The 22,063-nt window shown below is 39.4% G+C and overlaps 1 protein-coding gene across 2 annotated transcripts in view; it reads right to left on the bottom strand.

Annotated features, from left to right (window-relative positions):
* Positions 1–22,063, bottom strand: part of SORL1 (sortilin related receptor 1) — a 197,156-nt gene that overhangs the window by 155,441 nt on the left and 19,652 nt on the right. For both annotated transcript variants that reach the window (XM_031960174.1, XM_023499392.2), the window contains exon 2: positions 5,376–5,492. In XM_031960174.1, the coding sequence (XP_031816034.1) occupies positions 5,376–5,492 (117 nt within the window). The remainder of the gene's footprint in view (positions 1–5,375; positions 5,493–22,063) is intronic.

Here is a 22,063-nt window from a genome sequence, read left to right as displayed (position 1 = left end):
AAATTAAAAAAAAAAAGTCTCCCCATTCTAATCTATATCCACTCAGTCACAAATGAAATTTTCCTACAGGACAGGTCCTGGGTCACATGCCCCCTATTCAATAAATTCCAGGGGTTCCCTGTGGCCTCCAGTATCATGCAAAAATGCTCTCTTTGACATTTAAAGCCTGTCAAAACCCAACCCCATCCTACCTTTCCAGTCTTCTTACACCTTACATTCTTTTCACCCCATTTCAAGAACAAAACACTCGATTTCTCAGGTCTATGCATTTTTCTCAGGTTCTCTCCCACAGAGCTACAATACTCACGTCCCTGGCTTCCTTTAAGACTCAACTAAAATCTTTCCATTTCCACCTAATTCTAGTACCTTCCCCCTGTTAATTATTTCCTATTTATTTATCCTGGATCTAGCTTTTTGTACAGATTTGTTTGTCTCCCTATTAGAATGTAAATTTCTGGAGCACAGGAAGGAACAGCCTTTAGCCTCTTTTTGTATCCTCAGGGCTTAATGAGCACAGTGCCTGACACCTTCTGCTTTCATTTTCCCCTCTACTTATAATATATCTGAACAGTTTTCCTTGAAATACATTACTCAAATTCTTTTTTTGGTCAGATTCTGGGGAGTTCAATGATTCTTAAATTTTCTCTCTCATTAATACATTTTTTTCATCAATTGTTTTTGAAATGAGATATATTTTTTCAATCTTCTGTTTTAAAATTTCTCTTCATATGGAGTCATTCATTTCTATTTAACCCATTCAAATTTTCAAAGAATATTACTTGGAGAAGAGTTCACATTTGTTGTGTTAAGCTGCTATTTCTCTCCTCCTTGGCTCATTTCTTTTCCAGTTCTTTCATCTATCAATTTATCTCACTTACAATATATTTTTAACTCTTGCTTCATTTCTTCTAGGAATTCTATTTACTTATGTAGATACGCTTTTTTATTTATTTTGAGGCTTTACTTGTGGAATTTCCGAATTATTTTTTTTTCTTCTAGGTTAGTCTTAGGCATCAGGAGAATCATAATACTCTTTATCTTTTTTTTTTAATTTACTCAGCCTTACCTCCCAGATCAAGGCTCTATGTTGGGTTCTATTCTCTTCTAGTGGGACTACTGTGACTTTGTAAGCCACTTATGTTAACCTCTTATCGGGGGCCATACTGCTATGTTTCTGAGTTATGGAGTACCATGTTCTTTAGGGATAACAGGTGTAACTTGAGTCAAGGAGTTGCAGACTTCTATCAGGCACTATATGAGCAAAGCTAGACCCTTTCCTTGGGGCTTTTCAGGTTACACACAAAGGTTATATTTAGTCAGCACAGCTGCAGGCTTGCCCCAGGTGGTGCTCCAGGGCTGGTCAGTTAGCTGAATGGCTAAACAGGAACCAAGTTCAGAGTTCCTGCACTGAGCCAAGCATAAGTCTACCAGCCTCTCTCAGCTATCCAGATCATGCTCTTTGTCCAGCCTTTTTCAGAGCTCTTCAAAAGGCTGTGTGAAAGGCCTACTCCATCACCTCCAGCTGGCCTATCTCTAGTCGCGGCCCAGGGATGAGCTTGGAATCTATCTGGGGCGACCAACACTATTATTCTCATTCTGTTTTCAGCTTGGAACTAAGTCTTCAATCCATTCTAGGAAACCTTGAACTCCTGCCTGGTCTAAATCCATGATCTCTGCCTTTCTGGGAGATCCTGAAATACCAGCCCAGGCTTGGGGTTAAGCCCAGAATCCCAGTCACTTCCGATTCACAATTTCTGCGAATGGGTTGAATTTGTCCTAGGGGGGAAGATAACTACTTTGTTTTCCTCTTAGATTTCTTGATCCCCACTAGGTCTAGAGTCCTTCTTATAGCTTTGCTGGAGTAGTTGGTAGGCTGGCAACGGGATGGGAGAGGAAAGAATTTGTGGCAATGCTTCTTCCTATTTGACCACCTTGGCTGGTCTGTCAACACTTTAATTTCCAACTCCTGATAATCTGTGCTTCCTTTTTATATTTGTACATCAAATTCTGTGTGTGTTATGTATATGTGTGTATACACGTATGTGTGTGTGTATTTTTTCACCCTTCCCTTATCTGGTTTTGATAGGGATGAAGTTCTTCTGATAAATGCTCCTCTTATACTTTTTTCAGGTTTGTATATCATACCCAATTAGAGAAAATCAAGTTTCTCTTGATCCCTCTCTCTTTGAATCATCTTCCTCCTTTAATCACAAATGTATCCCTTCCTTTAAAAATAAATTTTTTTCAATGTATCCCTTTTACCTTTTCTTCTTTTTCTCTCTCTTCAAACTCTGAAAATAGAAGCAACCCATTCCAAGGTGCTCTGTTTTTTGTTTTGTTTTGTTTTTTCCCCTAATTTAACTCCTTTAATGCCTTCTGAGGGTAGTTATGTGACACAATGGATAGCACTTGGTCTATAGTCAGGAAAAGACGAGTTAAAATCTGATCTCAGGCATGTCTGATTTGTCACCTTGGGCAAGTCACTTAACCCTGTTTGCCTCAGTATTCTCATCTGTTAAATGGCAAAGCACTCCTGTATCTTTGCCAATAAAACTCCAAATGGGGTCATAAAGAGTCAGATGTAACTGAAAGGTCTGAACAACAAAAAAACTTTAGAGACCTTAAGGTTCTGAAAGGATTTTTGTTTCTCTTTCCCTCTAGAAAGTTAACACTGCACAATCATACAATCCCTTCCAAGGGCTCAAATAAATTTACCTTTCTAGGTTTCTCATGATTCTTATTTTGTATTTGAATCTCAAATTTTTGGCTGGGCTCTGATCTTTTCATCAAGAATGCTTGAAAGTGCTCCATTGTATTAAAGATTCATCTTTTTTTCCCCTCCATGGAGGAACAGACACAGCTTTGCAAGGGGAAATACGCTTTGCTGTAAATCTCTATCTTCTGTCTTTTGTAACACTATTGAAAAAGATTTTCTCTCTTTTCCAGGAGAAGCTGCCAGGTCTTGCTCATGTGATTCTGACTGTGGCTCCTGATACTTGAATTTTTGTCTTTCTAACTGCCTGTAATCTGATGTGGAATCTCCAGAGTCTGACTTTGATGTTCCCAAGACTTTTGGGTATTCCTTTCAGTAGATGATGGAAGGAAATCTTTCTGTTTCCTCTCTACCCTCCATTCTAATGCATCTGGACATTAATCGCTTGTGATTTCTTGAAACATGATGACCCTAAATGCTTTTAAAATCATGGTTTTCAAGGAATCCAAGGATGTAAAATTTATTTCTTCTTGACCTGTTTTCCAGTATTTTAAATTCCTTCCTTTCTCACCTTTGCCTCCTTGGATACAACCTATTACAAAAAGCTTTTCATGATGTACCCTTCACCTCCATTCCAATTCCACCAGCAGTAGTCTCCTCAAATTATACTCTACTTATTTGAAGACATTATTCTTAGTAGAATAAAAACTCTTTTAGGGTAAAGACTATTAGTTGGTACTAATAAAAAATTTGTGCTTTCAATTTTAACTCTATCACAGACTAGCTAAGTGGATTTTTGAAAACTTTTGCCCCTCAGTAACCTCATCTAGGGAGGGGCAAAGGGGAGGTGATATTAGGTAATTTCTACAGTACCTTCCCATTCTGATTTCTATGGTTCTGTGTAGGAGTAGCTGAATAAATACTACATAAAAAGACTCATGCATAACCAGCAGGCCTCTCATACTTGGAACGAGTTATAGTTAAATATAGGATTTTACTTTGACCATATGAATTATATTTGTTAAAAGGATTTTATTTTTCTTTTGTTTTTAATGAGAGAGAAAAGATAGAGAGGAAAAAAATATTGAAAATTATATCCAGTACATGAAAACAGGAGCTATATGCAATTCCTCCCTAAATTTATGATCAATATAAAAACTAAAAAATCACCATCCTAGCCACCCTTTTATCACACTCCTGGCCCTATACACCAAGCTAGCCTGTGATTTTCCAATAATTTAAAGGCGCTATCATAACAATAAGTGAAGCTATGCTCCAGGGTTCCCTTACAGAATTCCTGCTATTCTGCATCCTTATGGCTATCCCCAGTTAAGAGCCCCAATCAATAACTGCTTGAGGAAGTGGCCCAGCTAAGTAATTTAATGCCTACAGACTTTACAGATTCTCCATTTGAAAAATATTCTGCCTATTTCACAAGGACACTGTAAAAAACAAGGGAGATATCTCTGCCTATTCTTCCCTGGTCTCATGTGATTTATCCAATATAGTTATAATTTCAGATAATCCTCAATCAAATCACCAAATAAATCAGTCAGGGAAGAGAAAATAGGACTTCAAAACCAAGTCCTCAAATTATTCACATGGAATTTTCAAAGACTGTTTGATTTGAGATGATTTCTACTATCCATCTTCTACCTGAATCTAAATATAATAATATATGTAATTATATTACATAATTCTATGTTATGGGAGATAGGATGGCATAGCAAATAAGAAACATGGTTTCAGAATCAAAACTGGGTTTAAGTTCTATCTATTACAACATACTGTCACATGTAACAACCCCTCAATCCCCTAGGCAACTCTCTAAAACTATAAATTGTGGATCAACTCCTAATCTGCATTGAAAAGAGGGGATTTCCTCAATGTAAGTTCCCCATACCAATCAAATCAAAAGTCTGGATATACATTCAAAGACAAAATTAAAAATTAATTTTATGTATATTATAGATGTACACATATAATATATAACACACATGATGAGTATACAAACACACAAACTGCATTAAATTGAAGGATCCTTTGCATATAGCTGAAATGAAGCATACTCTCATGTTCTGGGTAGCACAGCAAGCACAGAATTATCATACTATCAGTTAGTTTTTCAATGTGTCAGGTGTATAATCTAAAGAAATTCCCCTTCTTTTCGGCAGAGTTCCTGAAATAGGGATGGCATCCAGCCCCTGAACACTTTAAAGAAAGGTCAATGGCAGAAATCCAGTCAAATGCAACAGGTAAGAATTCAACGAATGAGAAAACCAGAGAGATTTCATCTGGGCTCTGTTCCAAGGGACAAGGTGGCTTCTGCCCAGGAATATATATTTCTGGCATCATGACCAGTGGCTACAGCGACCAGAACAATACCATGTCACTTTGAAAAAAAAAAAAAGCAACCTTGGTATCATAAGGATATGTTTTCACACTGAACTGTATATCAGGCAAAAAAAGAGATAATATTTCTGCACTCTCTGGCCTGCCATTGTGTAATATTTCAGGCCTGCTCTCCACTTACCTACAATTTCTCCAGGTGAGCCAGCAGCAGACGCCACCTCCCCAGGCAGAACAAAAGGAGGCACACACATGCCCTCGCCCCAACAAGTCCCCACCCCTCCCTCCTTCCAAATAAGGACAGCATACTTACATCACTGCTTTTAGGCCCCAGCAGTGACAGGCTATCTCTGGCTAACGCCACAATCACGTTGCTCTTTTCTCCGGCCCAGTGTACCACCATCTGATTATGGGAGTCATTCAGGCTCACCTGAAACAGATTGAATCACCAGAAGAATTAGCCAGGGAAATCTGGGCCAATGATCACTTTCCTCCCCCCACCCCCTCCCATCCACAGGGAATTTCAAGGGCTTTTAGTTTGAAGGTTTGAAAGCCAGTTTGTGCTTTTTCTGAGAATATCCACATCCTACATCTCCAATACCCAAAATAAATTTCCCAAGGAAAAAAAATAAACTGGTTCCCCTCAAAAGACCATTTTATGGTTAAATCTTGATCACATACAGGTGAATATTCACACTGAGGCAACTCTTGCATTTAAGTCCCTGTTGACATCAATTATTCTACTTACTTATGTCTTGTTGAGATCATCCTTAGTTCCGATTACCCCCCTCTTCACTCTACACATGACATACATGTAGCACACAGTCTCACCAAACAAAATGTTGGCAGTTCCTTAACACTTGCCCAGACCCATTACCAAAGTGTAGTTACAAAGGCAGTAAGCTTGGACAGGCTCAGGCTGACACCTTGCATCCTTCTAAAGGATGATGCTGTTTATTCCCAACATCCAATGGCAAACAGAGAAGTTTTATATGAATATGGATTATTTATTTGATGTATTAAGAAGCAAAAGGAACAGCCATGTTTAAATATAAATAGAAAAACACAATACTGAAATGACTCTTTGGTTATTATCCTATCTCCTATATTTCTGTGGAAAATTCTCTAAGAATCCCAAAAGTTTAGAACTAAAAGGAGCCTTTGAGACTTTTTACTGAATTGGAAGATTGGCTCCATCAGGCCAATCCTCTTATTCTAGAGCTGAAAAAAATTGGGGTTTAAAGAAGTTCAAGTAGCTGTCCAAAGTACAGAGTTCTCTATCACTGAAGAAAGAGGAGGATGAGAAGTAACTCATTAAGGAGACTGTCCCATGCTGGATCAGGAGTGAAGAAACAGCACCACACTTTACTACTACTTGCAGAGATTATCAGTAGTATATAAGCCACAGGTGGTATAAAATACACAAAAAGAGTTTCTTAAAATCTATTTAATGACAATTTATGAGTCTCAGTCTTTGTTCTGATTTTAAAAAATGAAGCAATCCACACAAGGATCCCAAGAATGCAGATTTGCCCATAAGACAGCACTGTTCTGAACTCAGAAGACAAAGGGAGGTAAAACTCTTTAAAAATACACCAAGCTATACCATCTCACACTTATCAGATTGGCTAATGTGAATGAAAAGGAAAATTAAAAATGTTGGAAAAGATGTGAGGGAAATTGGGACATTACTGCACTGCTGGTGGAGTTATGAATAGATCCAACCATTCTGGAGAGTGATATGGAACTGAGCCCAAAGTGCAACTTGTGCATACCCTTTGATCCATTACTAGGTCTATATCCCAAAGAGATCATATGAAAGGGAAAAAGGACCACATGTATAAAAATACTTATAGCACCTCTCTTTGTGATGATAAAGAATTAGAAATTGGGGGAATTCCCATCAATTGGGGAATGGTTGAACAAGTTGTGGTTTATGATTGCAATGGAATATGCCTATGCCGTAAGAAATGATGAGCAAGTGGATTTCAGAAAAATTTGTTAAGACTATCATGAATTGATATTGAGTGAGGCGAACAGAACCAAGAGACTAATATACACAGTACAAGCAACACTGTGCAATGATCAACTATAACTTCTCAGCAATATAATGATCTAAGACAATTTCAAAAGACCCATGATAATGCTGCAAGAGAAAGAACTATGAAGACTGAATGCAGATCAAAAAATATTATTTTCACTTTTTGTTTTTAATGGTTTTCCTTTTTTGTTTTGTTTCTTTTTCTTTCACAACATGACTAATGTAGAAATATTTCCATGAACACACATGTATAACTTAAATCAGACAGCTTGACATCTTGGGAAGGGCAGAGGAAAGGAAGGGAGGGAGAAAAATTTTGAAATCAAAAGCTTATAAAAATTAATGTTGAAAACTATCCATACATGTCATTGGAAAAAAATAAAATATTATTTCCAAAAAAGAAAAGAAAAAACATACACACGAAAAAACACCTGCACCAAGCCAAGGTAAGTAGACTCACAGCACATAAGAATGCACCAATAATGAGGAAGGTAGGTGAGGATCTCCAACACAAGGATTAGGAGAATTCCTTTGGCATTCTGAGCTATATTTATAGATTTCTCATTCTAGCTATCTACATAACCTATCATCCTTCTTTTACCACTACTCCCAGTCTCCAGAAAGTGTCCTATCTAACCAGACTGTACCAGGGTCAGACCAAATTATTTCTAAGGTTCCTTCTATCTCAAAGATTCTAAAATCACACATCTACTAAGTGGCAGAGCCAAAATTGGAATCCTCCTGTCAATCTAGGACAGTGGTTTTCCAAATTTTTGGTCTCAAGGACCTTTTTGCACTCTTAAAAATTACTGAAGATTCCTCAAAGTACTTTGCTTTATTTGAATAATATCTATAGATATTTACCATATTAGACATTTTAAAATCTTAATATTATCATGAAAATATTTTTGACCTCATAAAACTCCTAAAAAGATCTCTGGTGTCCCTGGCTCAAAAAGGAATTTTAGGTGTCCTGGGTGATGATAATTCTTCTTGACCAAAGACCTCTCCTGATCCTTTCATCTTCAACCCAGGAACTAAAATATACATCTCTAAAATATGCAAAGCTTTCTAAATCTAAGTGATTATCTACCTTAACTTACATGGTTTACTCCCTAGTCTCAGTATCTCATTAGAAATTATCACTGCTGCTAGACCTTCTTGGTGAGAACGTTACTCCTAAGACTGAAGCAAAGCCCCAGCCCGAGTGGACCTGTCTTTAAGGTTTTTTTGTTTGTTTTTTTCTCTTCTGGATGTAATTAGAAATCCTAGTGTCAAGATAAAAGTAACAATAAGTCGTATGCTTCTCTTCCCCTTCCTCTCCTTCCTCCCAGTCTAGTTCTTCCCACCTCCTCTCCTTAAGGTGTTCTCAGATGTCACAAAGGATAAGAGAAACACCTGCAAAAGAACTTGGCAGGCAGAGGGACAGAGGAGTTAATCTTTAACTATTTTACTTTGAGACAGCATCTGCATCAAAGTTGATCCAAAATCACAAACACTTATTTTGCAAATGTCTAGTAGAAAGTGTGACTGTATTACTTTTTTTAAAAAGGGGAGTGGGGGGTAAATCTTCAAAATGTTTTGGAAAATAAATTACTCTAAAATTTCCCTTACCACCACTGCTTAAGATCAAGTAAATGACAACAGCTTAAAACAAAATGCAAACACCAAGGGGAAATCAGAGCCCTGAGAAATCAAGGCACCTTTCCAAACCCTAAAGTTCATTATCACCTCTGGAAGCTGAATCTCCTCCCCACAAGGGGTAACATGTGGAGGAAAGTGAACCGAATCACACTTAAGTAAGGAAGTATAAAAGTTACAGTTGGTTTGAACAATCATTCAAATCTATCTCCTTAGATGTCAAGCTCATGACTAGAACACTAAGGATAGAAACAAATATTTATTTAGCATCTTTTGTGTGCAAAAGGACTTTCTCATAAATAAGACCAGGGAGGTGGGGAGAATTAAAGGTCCTTGCCAAGGCCACACATCAAGTATCTAAAGCAGAATTCAAACCCAGGTTTCCTGACTGCAAATCCAGAATTCTTTTTTATTATGCCCTGCTGCCACTTAGCAGTAAGTACTCTTAGCTAGTAAGAACTAGCAGGTAGTTCTTGGCAAAAGAACCAATCAATCAAACAACAAGCATTTATTAACACTGACTGTGTGCCAGGATCTGTGGTAGGCACTGAAGACAAGGGCACTGTATTGTTCTCAAGGGAGAACAACATGCACCTATATCTAGGACTTCAGTTTCCTCTTCAGCCTATACTCCTGACTCTCCTCCCAGACTTGTCTACAATGCCCCATTTCTAGGTCCCTTCATACCCCCACCCCACTTTTCTAGCTTCTATTTAAGAGTCATCTCACCCATACATAATGTAAGCTCTTTGAGAATAAGGACTTTTTTCTACCTGCTTATATTTATATTTATTTATAATATTATCCCGGTGCTTAGTACAGTGCCTAGCACAATGCTTTACTGCTGTTCAGTTGTTTAAATTACATGCAACTGTTCATGACTTTTGGGGGATAAAGATACTAGGGTAGTTTACCATTTCCTTCTCTGGCTCATCTTATAGGTGAGGAAACCGAGGAAAACAGAGTTAAGGGAATTGTCCAGGCCACTCAGCTAGTACCAGTAAGAGTTTAATAAATGTGTGTTGATTTGACTTGACTTGATACAAATATATACAAAAACTACACAAAATAAATATAAGATAAATGGAGAGGATTGATAAGAAGAGGAAATTGTGACTAAAAATGATCTCCAATAAGCATGATACAGAAAAACAAGCATATTTGGGCAGCGTGTGTGTGTGTGTGTGTGTGTGTGTGTGTGTTGCAAGATCTTTTTTTTCCAGTGAGGGGAGAAGTAGAAAGGATAGGGATAGAATAATGAAAAAAGAAAAGATAGTCAATGAAATGCCTTTTTTATGTGCACAAGAGAAATAAGGCTGACCACAAAGACAAGTGGGATTTGCTTTAAAAGTTATATTTTAATTTATTACATAATTCAAATAAAGGAAACCTATGCCTACTAGAGATTCACAACTTTGTGGACCATTCTCTTCTGTTATACTATGTACTTGAAAGTATCATTTTATTTAGTGCTTAAGTTTAGAATAAAAATAGACCAAAAAATAAACATAATACAGGTCTAGACACACTGATAACAATAGCAAATTATTCCTGATCTAACTGAGGAAATATGCAGTTTTCAAGCTGTACAACCTCAAAAATGGCCTATCCAAAAAAAAAAGGTAACCAAGGGACTAAAGAAAGTCAAATGGTTCTTCGGAGATACAGAGTTTACAAGAGACTAGGGGGAAAGGAGAAAGATTCTGAAGACAACCAGGAAAAGTCTTCCCAGCTCAGAGGCAAAGGTCTCATGATGGTAAAAGGGAAAATAGGGCATGAATGTCAGGAGGAAGAGAAGCTGGAGCACTGAACTGCTGAGTGACTTTGGATAAGAAGTGTAAATTTTGAGCAAGATGAAATTACTATTTAAAAAAATAATTTCATGACCAACAGGATGATTTCAGAAAGGCCTGGAGAGACTTACACGAACTGATGCTAAATGAAATGAGCAGGACCAGGAGATCATTATATACTTCAACAACAATACTAGATGATGACTAGTCCTGATGGATCAGGCCATCCTCAGCAACAAGATCAACCAAATCATTTCTAATGGAGCAGTAATGAACTGAACTAACTATACCCAGAAAAAGAACTCTGGGAGATGACTAAAAACCATTACATTGAATTCCCAGTCCCTATATTTATGCACACCTGCATCTTTGATTTCCTTCACAAGCTAATTGTACAATAATTCAGAGTCTGATTCTTTTTGTACAGCAAAATAATGTTGTGGTCATGTATACTTATTGTGTATCTAAGTTATATTTTAATATATTTAACATCTACTGGTCATCCTGCCATTTAGGGGAGGGGGTGGGGGGGGGGTAAGAGGTGAAAAATTGGAACAAGAGGTTTGGCAATTGTTAATGCTGTAAAGTTACCCATGTATATATCCTGTAAATTAAAGGCTATTAAATAAAAAAAAAAAAAAAGAACATAATAAAATTTGTAAATTATAAAATATCAGAAGCAGAATAGACCATAAAGATCTTTTGCTTCGAGCCTCACATTCCACAGTACTCTTTCATTGTTTAGCTTCCTTTGCAATTTCATTTTTTAAAGAAATGCCAACATAGTGTTTCTGTGTTAGACAATAAAGATAAACTGCCAAACCAAAAAAAAAAAATAAAAAATAAAAAAAAAATAAAAATAAAAATAAAAAAATAATTTCAGTTTGGTGATCCTTACATTCCCAAGAGCTGACTATAGACAAGGCAGTGTGAAGCCCCGAGCGTATGGGGTAAGAATCTTCTGGCAAGCAGTGTTCCACACCCAAGCCAATCCAGCGCCTTAGATTAGTGGGACTTCTGAAAGCAACCAGCACAAAATTAGGGATGAGTCACCACCGATCCCCAAGGCAAGGCTGTTCTCTTTTATCTCTGTACCTTTTCTATTTTGCAGCTATCTACTCTGGGGGCCATCCCTCAAACATACAAAACAGAAATCAAAAAGAAAGAAAAAAAAAGAATTCAGAGAGTGAGAGGCCACAAGACACCCCTCGGAGGGGAGCGAGAGACCCAATCACTAGATGTTTCTGCTGGAAGGGCTCCTTCTGTGATCTCCCAGGTCCCTGGCTCCCCAGAGAGAAAAGAAAGCATCACTATACCCCCAAGCCACAGGGGCAATCCATCATTAAAGCCCCTACTTAAGAAAATGCCTCAGCTGGTTTATTTACCTTCTTGGGCCTTTGGCATCCACACATTCCCCACCCGCACTGTGAACTCCCTGGGCCTCCCTCCTGACTCAGGGTCACAAACCTCAGAACTCAACAAGGTCAAACCCCAACAAATCCCGGGGAGCTGCTCCATAGCCTCCAACGCCCTTGGCAGTCCTGCCCAAACTTCACAATCAGCTCCAGGACAGGGACTGGGTGAGGGGAACATCGTAATAACAATGGCGATATTTCTCTAGCACCTCCTAAGGGCTACACAGACACAAAGAGGGAGGAGAGCAGAGGCAGGAAGCAGAGTTTGGCCTGTAGCGTCCCGGCTCTGGAATCAGAAGAGATCTCAAGGGGTGGGCAGCTCGTGGGATAGAGGGCCAGCCCTGGAGTCAGGGAGCAGCCTCAGGCACTTACCAGCCATGGGATCTAGAATTCAAAGGTGCCCCAGAAATCATCTTGTTTCATGGGGGAGGGGGGAATTATGTGATCCTCTGAAGCAACATTTGAACCCAGGTCCTGTGACTTTGGGATTCTTTCCCAATTGACGCTGCCTTTTTCCTGAGAATATGATCTTGCAACCAGCTGCCAGCAAATCACCAAGAGCCTTGTGGGTATAAATGACTCTCGGTAGAGTTCCAAGAATAGCAGGGATTGAATAAGACTTAATCACAGGGCCTGCCTCACCTGAAGTGATAAACATGAAAAGACAGCGAGCATGAGCCACAGAACGCCCAAGAGGGCATCTAGTCCCCCCCTCCCTGCCTCCGGTAAGAACCACTCCTCAGCTAGCTGAGCAATATCCCGGTTTATTTGTCTTGCAGAACTGCACTATGGAAGGTTCCCCAGCTTGATACAAACGAGCACCTGCTCCAGCATGGAGAAGCCCCCACTGGCAGGAAATGCTGCTAGTGTCAATTCTAAATGCATTATGCTACCAAAACGTCCTGCTGGAGTGAGTCACCATGGAGACCGAGGGTTAGAACATTGGCCAAATAAATCCATCAAAGAGAAATCCAATTCATTCGGAGAGTTTCAGGGTCAGTACAATCCTTCCAATCCCCAGCTGTACAGACCCCCTACTAACTACAGGTGTCCATTTAAACAGCACATAATAATCATGACCATATGCCCCGCACCACATTAGTGTCCCTTTTTCCCCCAGATTAATTTAGAGCTCTTACATATTCTCTCTTGGACTAGACTCTATAAAGACAAACCAGACAACTAGCTGTTCCTCAATGTAAATTTGCTCCCCCTTCTCCATCCCCTTTCTGTGAGCTGGAACATGCCTAGAACACACTTCTCCGTTCATCTCCATCAGACAAAATTGCCTCTCTTCTTAAGGACTAACTTAGCTATCACCTTCTGTGACACCCTCCCTGCTCCACTTACTCTTCTCCCCCAGCTAAAACTGATCTCTGATATTTTGTATGAATTTCTCTTTTGCCCCATCAGTCTACTTTATATTATAGGGGGGACATGATGCTGTTAAAAAAAAATTTTAAATACTGACTTGAGTCAAAGAATCCTGCCTCTGACACTAGTTGTATGACTATAAACAAACTGTTTCCTCCCCCCCACCTTGGGACCTTATTTACAAGATAAATATTATATGATAGCTATAGAATCTCTTATAATTGTTGTGAGGCTTAAATGAGATAACTTTGAAAAATATTCTGCAGATATTAAAGTGCTATGTAAATGTCAGTCATAAATATTTATTTTTAGATGTGTCCTATCTCTTAGGTGACTGTAAACTCCTAGAGGGCTAAGGCTGCATTATTTTTTTATCTCTGGATCCCCAGCACTAAACTCATAGATTCTTCCCAGGGATATAACACATATCTATGTGATTTCTGCTGTATCAGAACCTCTCAGAGAAGGAAATTGAATCTATTAATGCAAGCTGCCACCTTTTCTGCACTTTGTAGTCACTGAGAGAATAGATCACTCACTGAGCAGCAAGGTCATTCACCCAAGACCATCAGGCCTGTGTGAGAGGAGAAACTTGAACCTGCATTTTTCTTACTCCTTGACCAGCTCTCTCTCTCTTTTTCATGAGGTTCATACCTTTTCTTTATCACACAGGGGTTCAAATGATAGGGAAGTTGCAATCATTTTCCTTCCCTATAGATAAACTGAGGATATACTACTTGGCATTATATCTAGAACCAAAGATTCAGATCTCCTAAATCTGCAGATTCCATATTAGTAAACATAGGAGGAGGAGGAGGAGGAAGGCAAGAACACTGATTTTGTAGAAGTTGTAGAAGATAGGAACAGTTACTCTACTTTCTATGGCTGTTTCTTCAAACGTAAAAACGAGTCCAGCTCTGACATCCTGAATCATTTAAAAATCATTATAGTTCATATCTGGCTTCTTTAGAGAAGTTGAGAGTGCACTCTGACCTGGTGCAAAGAAGATTAAAACAAGACTGACAGAATCAGTGGATTTGGAGGAGGAAAACCCTAGTTCAAACTCTATCTATGCCACTTACGTCCTGTGTGACCTTGGCAAATCATTTAATTTCTCCAGTCCTTAATTTTCTCTAAATATTTATAAGAATATGATCTCAAGGAGCTATTCATTTGAGACTCCTTTGGGACTAACTTGCTTTATGGACTGGGTCACAGACAGCTCCTTCTCTTTCCTTTTGCCTCTCCTTTTTTCACACTGGTAAAATCCATGGGTTAGGATGACCAAGTATATGGTCATTCCTATATAATCTTTTCCCAAAAGTCAATGGAAAGAACAAAAATAGACAAATTCTTGCTCACTTTTCAAAAACTATTTCTTAGAGACACACTTCAACATTTCATGAAAAACATTCATATGAACATTACATTTTAAATGTTAAAGAAAGATGAAGGATGCTCATCTCTGAGCAGAACTGACTTGAGATGCTGAACTCAAACTCTCGGGACAGGACTATGTCCTCCATCTGACAGTGGAATAGCAGGGTTTTGTTCAAATCATCCATTTTCATTTGTACAACTTAAATGCTTGGGCTCTAAATCACCCCTTGTTCTCACTAAATTTAGTAAATTCATTATTCTCAAGGGCCCAAATCTAGTTTAAGGGCTCCCTGCAGAAACCCTCTGTTTATCTATTCTGAACTCTGTTAGGCTTTTAATATGGTCTCAATATGATTCGCAAAACTTATTAGTTCTCCCCTCACTTCTCATCCCTGGGCCTGAAGCAGCTGATTAAGACTTTCGTGCCATTAAACAGAAAAGGAAACAGGGACAGGGAAATGAGTTTTCTTAGACTACATTCAGGTAGAAGACCTCGGTGGGACCCAGCCTTGGAGAAGAAAACCACCTGTAAGCTCCTTCCTCGGTGATGTTAAGCAATAAGTAGCTTAAGAAAAGGGGAGGACTTCTTTGTGTTTGCCCTAAACCCACCCTCCTTCTAATGGCACCTAGCACATTGGTCTTAGCAGACAGTTAGATGGAACAATGCATAGAGCACTGGCTTGGAACCAGGAAAATTAATTTTCCTGAGTTCAAATCTGGTCTCAGGCACTTACTAGCTAAGTGAGTCCAGGCTAGTCACTTAATCCTGTTTGCCTCAGTTTCCCCATCTGAAAATGAGCTGGGAAAGAAAATGGCAAACCACTCCAGTATCTTTGTCAAGAAAACCCCAAATAGGGCCTGGGCACAAAATGGGTAAAAGTCTGATCCTGATGATCCTGGGCATTTCTCTGGTCCTCTGTCTCATCACTATTAAAATGAGTAGGCTAGACTCAATGTGCTCTAAGACCCCTTGCAGCCAAATCTATGATCAAATGATCTCTGTCATTTCTAACTGACTTTTGATGCCCACTGATCACTAAGAAGTGGCTTTTTAGTTTCTTCCTCCAACTACTCTTTAAGTGAATCCCTCAATAATCATTTTCACTCTGTCTAATTGACATCTTTCATATTACTCTTCTAAAAGCAGATCCTAATTCTGGGAAGTCTGTATTGTAGGCCAGAATTTCACTAATGGTGATCTGACACACTAACCAGTGAGTCAGTATCTTGGCAGGCATTCCAGCTGGTCCCCAACTGACTCCTAGTTTTCCCCAGGCTCCATTAATACCCCTTCTTTCCCAAATTCTCCCCAAAGCTTTCTAGAATTCTCAGTCCAGCAAGCATTCTTCCACATGCTTCCAAGAAGCATTGACAGAAGTATACAGCCCAATATCCTATACTGAGCTCAAGATAGCAAGAAATGATCAGTAAAACTTCTCACAACTAATAGAAATGCTTCTTTTGCCATATCCATTAAAAAAAAACTGGGGCAGAAAAATAGCCCCAACTTCCATACTACCAATGACTATTTAATGGTTAGCAACCCACCCATAAAAAAGCAGTGACTGGGACTAAGTTAGACTGGGAACTGTTTCGTAAATGATGATAAAAATAGATTTCCTGAGGACTACTCCAGTGTAATTCTGTCCATGGCTTAGCATAACTCAAGAGGCCGGGTCAAAATTTAACTCAAAAGTAGAGTACCAGGACAGAGAAGATGTCACTTCAGTTGGGCCAGATGCCTTGGTATCCTCCAAGGGATGGAATAGATACCCAAAGGAATGAATACTGATGAACCATGGCTTCTTTAACACCCTTCTCAGCATGGGGTAAGGGGAAGGAGAAGCTGGTTAAACAAAGCTTCATAAACAAGGTTCAAAGAAAGGGAAAAAACTCACAAAACCCAAACAACTGCTGTTCTCAGAGTGATATCCCCAGTTTAAATTATTCCTCAGTGCTGCGAAGGACAGCACTTAGTTATCAGAAGGGCTCCTTGTGTTCTTGAGAACACATGTCCCCAAACAACAGGCAAGAATAAAATGAACAGACCGTTCCTCAGCCAGCTTTGCTAGGCAACCATGGCTGCAGACAGCATGAGAGAGGTGAAGGAAGTGCAGAAAAGGGGTCTATCTCAAAGCAATGTGCCTCCTCCTTTGGTCACCCCTTTCACTATGTACTCAAAACTGCTCCCCTTCCCCATGACTTTAATCATCTTGTTGATTTGCTGATTCCCTCTCACAGAATCTCTGAGTTGGAACAAACCTTAATCTTAATCCCTTAATAGCTCAATATCACTTTCTGCAAGAGCCCCCTTCTCAATGCCTCTCTCCCCTCTCCCTCCCACTCCCACTGACTTCACTGGGAGATTGCCTCCCATTACTCAGTAGATAGCTTATATGCAATGAGTTGTTTGCATGTTGTTTCTCCTATTTGAATGTAAGATCCTTGGGAACAAGAACCTGTTCTTTTACTTTCTTTGTATTCTCAGCACTTTGCATAGTACCTGGCATCTAGTAAATGCTTAATAAATGCTTATTGAATGACTGACTGATTTAATATTCATATAGAGCACCCACTGACAACCCCTCTACCAGAAGGCCTTCAGTGCAAGAGAACCCTGTAATCAGGAAAGCTCTGTTAGGAAGACTTTGCCTTACAAAGTCTAAATCTACCTCTATGATTTCAGGACAATGTTCCTGGTTCCATCTGTTAAAATCAAGCAGAAAAAGACTAATCTTTCTTCAAATCCTTGAAGAAAGTTCTCGTCCTCCCTAAGCCTTCTCTTCTTCAGCCTAAACCATTCCCAGTTCTTTCAAAGGATCTCTGCTTGATAAGGAAGAGAGAATGAGGATGATGACTTTGTCCAACTCTGCCTCATTTAAATCCAAGTCATCAGTAAGTGAAAAAATTATTCCAGATGTGTTCTGATCAGGCCAGTATGGAGAGTTTATCCTCTCCCTACTCCTCTTTCCCCTCTTCCTCTACATTTACCTCTCTTAATGCAGCCTATGCCCACATTTGCTTTTCTGGCAGCCCCAAAATATTGTTGACTCATACTGGGATTATGGCCCACTAAAATACCTACCTATAGCTTTCACATGAACTGCTGTCTAACCACAACTCTCTCATCCTGTGTACAAGTGATATTTTTGATCCCATGTGGGGTTTGATTTTTTTTAATATATTTCATCTTATTTGATTTTATTCCTGCCAAGATATTTTTGGATTCTATCATTCATCTCTCTCTTTAGTGATTCCCTTCTCTCCACCTACAAACATTCTGAGGCTTATTTAATGCCTTTTCCTCCCATCCTACCCCCAAAATCATTCCCCTTGACTCTATCTTCCCTTCAACTTATTATCTTATTTTCCTTCTTATTGATAAATCTACCAAAAAACAGTCTGTGTAGCATTTGTGACTAGCACTTCCTCACCCCTTACCTCTCAACTTCTCTCCACCAAGCTTTTCTCCCTAAGAAGTAAAACTGCTCTTCTCAAAGTCAACTGGCACCTTCTTAACTGCTAAATTAATTTGCCCTGTCTACATCCCCCATGGACCTTCTGCAGCTTTCATGACTGTTGATGATACCATGCTTTTTAGACATTCTTTCTTCCTTTGGCTTCCAAAACACCCTTTCTCCAGATTCCCTTTCTACCTCTTTGACCACTTTTCTCACTCTCTTCTGCTGGTTCATCCTGCTCCTCCCTCCCTGAATTCTCTCCCTTGGAAATCTTTACCACTTCTATAGAGATAATATATAGCCTTACATCCTGTCTCTGAGACAGTGGGTAAAGTAAATAGAGCACTGAGGATAAATACCTAAATTCAAATCCTGACACAGGTACTTACTACATTGTGACTCAAGGCAAAACCTCACTTCTCTGGGTTTTAGTGTCCTCATCTCTAAAATGATGGGACTGGACCCAACGGCCTCTAAGGCTCCTTCCATAATTTATGATCTTTAGACTCTCGAACTTATATAAATATTCCCTCCCCTGCCCCAAACTCTCTCCTGAGCTCTAGTTTTACAGATTCAATTGCCTTCTTCATCTCCTTTTAACATGTCATCTCAATAGGTCCAACATGGAAATATCTTCCTCCTCACTAAACATGTCTCTCCTCCTAAATTCCGTATTTCTGATGGTGGTACCATAACTCTCTCCTTTACCAAGATGGAAAATTCAATCATCTGTGATTCTTCATGCTCCCTCATCTCCTCCACATCTAATTACATCTCACTTCCTGTCAGTTTTATTACCATGCTATCTCATATCCACCCCCTCATCTCTATCCACACTACCAGCATCCTAGTCCCTAAGGGCCACCATCACCTTTATCTTGATAACCGCCTCCTGTCTCCAATCCCCTTTTCAATCCATCCTTTATAAAATGATCAAAATAACCTTCTGAATGCATAGATCTTACTCATTTGACCCCATACTCAAAAAGCAATATCCCTATTGCTCTCAAGATAAAATTGTTGTTGTCATTTTTTCAATTGTGTTCTGTTCTTTATAACCCCATTTGGGGTCTTCTTGACAAAGATACTAAAGTGGTTTGCCATTTCTTTCTCCAGTTCATTTGACAAATGAGGAACAGAGGCAAACAAAATTAATGGCTTGCCCAGGATCATATAGCTAATAAGAGTTTGAGGTCAGATTTGAACTCAGATTGGTGACTATTCCTGACTCCAGGCCGGATGCTGCAACCACAGTACCAACTACCTACCCATCTATTCATTATCCTAGCATTTAAGGGCATCCACAATCTGACTCCAAATTACTTTTTCCAATCTTATATATTAGTCCCTTTCACACGTTCTTCATTCCCAAGAAAACTTTCCCAGTTTTTATTCTGCATTGTTCCATAGTCAAAGCACTTATACAAGCCATTTTCCCTTGCACAGGATATAAATCATCTTTTATTGCTCATGGTTGAAATTATTTTCCTCTGGGGATCATCTCAGGCACCCCCTTTTCCATAAAGCCTTCTTTGATTTTCCCAAGTAAAAAATGGTTCCCAAATCTCCCCCCTTCCAAATTTTTTACTAGTATCTTCTCTTTTCTCCTAGAAGCATTATAAGTAGTGCAATGGAAAGAACTGTGGATAGTCATAAAGTCCTGAGTTCAAATCTGTCTTCTAAAATTTACTAGCAAATAACCCTAGGCAAATGATTTAGTCTCTGCCTCAGTTTCCTCAATTATAAAAGGAGCATAATAACAGCATTTATCTTCTAGGCCTAATCAAGATAAAATTTTTTCAAGAGCTTAGCACAATATCTAGCATATAATAGGCACTTAACAAATTCTTTTTTTTTCCAGTCTTCCTTCTTTCCTTTCTTTTTCACATTCTATCTAGTATTGTTTATTTGTGTGCAAGTCACATCATTCTATTAGACTGTAAAATCCTTGAGTGCAGGGACTATGTCATTTTTCATCTAGTGCATAGTGTACTGTCTTGCACACTCAAGGAATTTTATAAATGTTTGCTAAATTGAATCATTGGTCTCCTGCACCATCCAACACAGTGGAAAGCAAGCACAATGAATGGATAGAAATTATTTTCACTCTGCATATGAAGGAACATTGGTCTGAGAACCACATACAAAGTTATCTCTAGGCACACAGGAGATTTTAAATATTAAACTGTATCTTTCATCACTTTCCGGTCAGGTGCCTCTTCTTCAAGTGACTGTTGGGGATCCCTGGACTTCACATGTTAACTCAGTTTCTACCTTCAGGCCCAGACTGATAGATGCACAGATACATAGGTATATATTCTTTGAAAATGCCTTCCACAGTAGATGCCTCCACTTTCTCTCTTCTCACTCTATTCTTACAATCTGGCCTCTGACTTTATCATTCCATCAAAACTTCCCTCTCCAAAGTTATTGATGATCTCCTACCTGACACATCCACTGGCCTTTTCTCACTCCTCATTCTCCTGGACCTCTCTGCAGCTGACACTAATCACTCTCTCCCTCTCTTTAGGTTTTTGGGACAACACACTCTCCTGCCTTTCCTTCTATCTCTCTGACCATTCTTTCTCTGTCTCCTCTGCTAGATCTTCTCACAGATCCTGACCTCTAATTGCAGGCCTCCCTCAGTTCTGCCCTGATGCTCCTCACCTTCCTTATTTCAGTTGAGGATCTCATCAGTTCCCATGGATTTCATTACCATCTCTCTGCGGATGATTCTCAAATTGACTTCTTCTGCCTTCTCTTCTTTGCTCACTTCCAAAAAGATCAATTTATTTTCAGACATCTTGAACTGGATATCCAAGAGTTATGTCCAAAATAGAACTCATCATCTTTCCCCTTTAAACCTCCACTGCTCCTACCCTTCCCCAATACTGTAGAGGCAACACCTTTCCAGCCCTTCAGGCTCCCAATCTAGGAGTCATCCTGGATTCTTCACTCTTTCACCCCCTCCACATCTAAGTCACTGCCAAAGCCTTTTGCAACATCTGTGGATCTCACCCCTACCACATCTCTTGTATTTGTTCCGCTGACATTGTGATTACTGTGGTGTGTGTGGGCCCATATCACCTCACTACTGCAACAGTTGCTGGTGGGTCTGCCTGCCTTAAGCCACTCTCTACTCCAACTCATTCTCCATTCACCCACCAAAGCAATTTTGCTTTAGGGCAAGTCTGATATCTCACTCTCCTTTTCCATAAACTCCCAATTGCTCCCAATCACCTCCAAATCAAATACAAAATGCTCTGTTCGGCAATCAAAGCCCTTCATAACCTAGTGCCCTCCAACCTTTCTAGACTTCTTATACCTTACTTTACTTCCTTTAAGTACTCTTCGATCCAGTAATACTGGTTACTGTTCCATGAACAAGAAACACCCCATCTCTCAGCTCTGGGCATTTTCTCTAATCGACTAGCCCCCTTGGTCGAAACATTCTGCCTCCTCTTAACTACTGACTTCCTTGCTTCCCTTAAGTATTAACTAAAATCCCACTTTTTTACAGACTGTTTTACCCAACTCCTCTTAATTCCAGTGCCTCTCTTCTGTTAATAATTTCCTATTTATCTTGGATATAGTTTATTTGTATATATTTATCTACAAGTCATCTTTTCTATTAGAGTATGAGCTCCTGGAGGGCAGGGACTGACTTTTGCCTCCTTCTGTATCCCCAAAGCTTAGTACCTGGCACTATAAGACTGTCAGTATTTATTAAATGTTTATTGATTAACTGATGATTCAGGACAATAAGTGAAGGAAGTATGTACCCTACTCCATGTCTGCTCTGTCAATTTTTGTCTGTCTGTTTCTGTGTCTCTTCCTCTTCCTCCCCCTCTCCCTCTTCCTCTTCCTGTCCCTGTCTCCCTTCTTCCCCGCCCCTT

This window comes from Sarcophilus harrisii, chromosome 3 (assembly GCF_902635505.1).
Source record: "Sarcophilus harrisii chromosome 3, mSarHar1.11, whole genome shotgun sequence".
NCBI lineage: Eukaryota > Metazoa > Chordata > Mammalia > Dasyuromorphia > Dasyuridae > Sarcophilus > Sarcophilus harrisii.
This window is presented reverse-complemented; position numbering and strand designations above follow the sequence as displayed.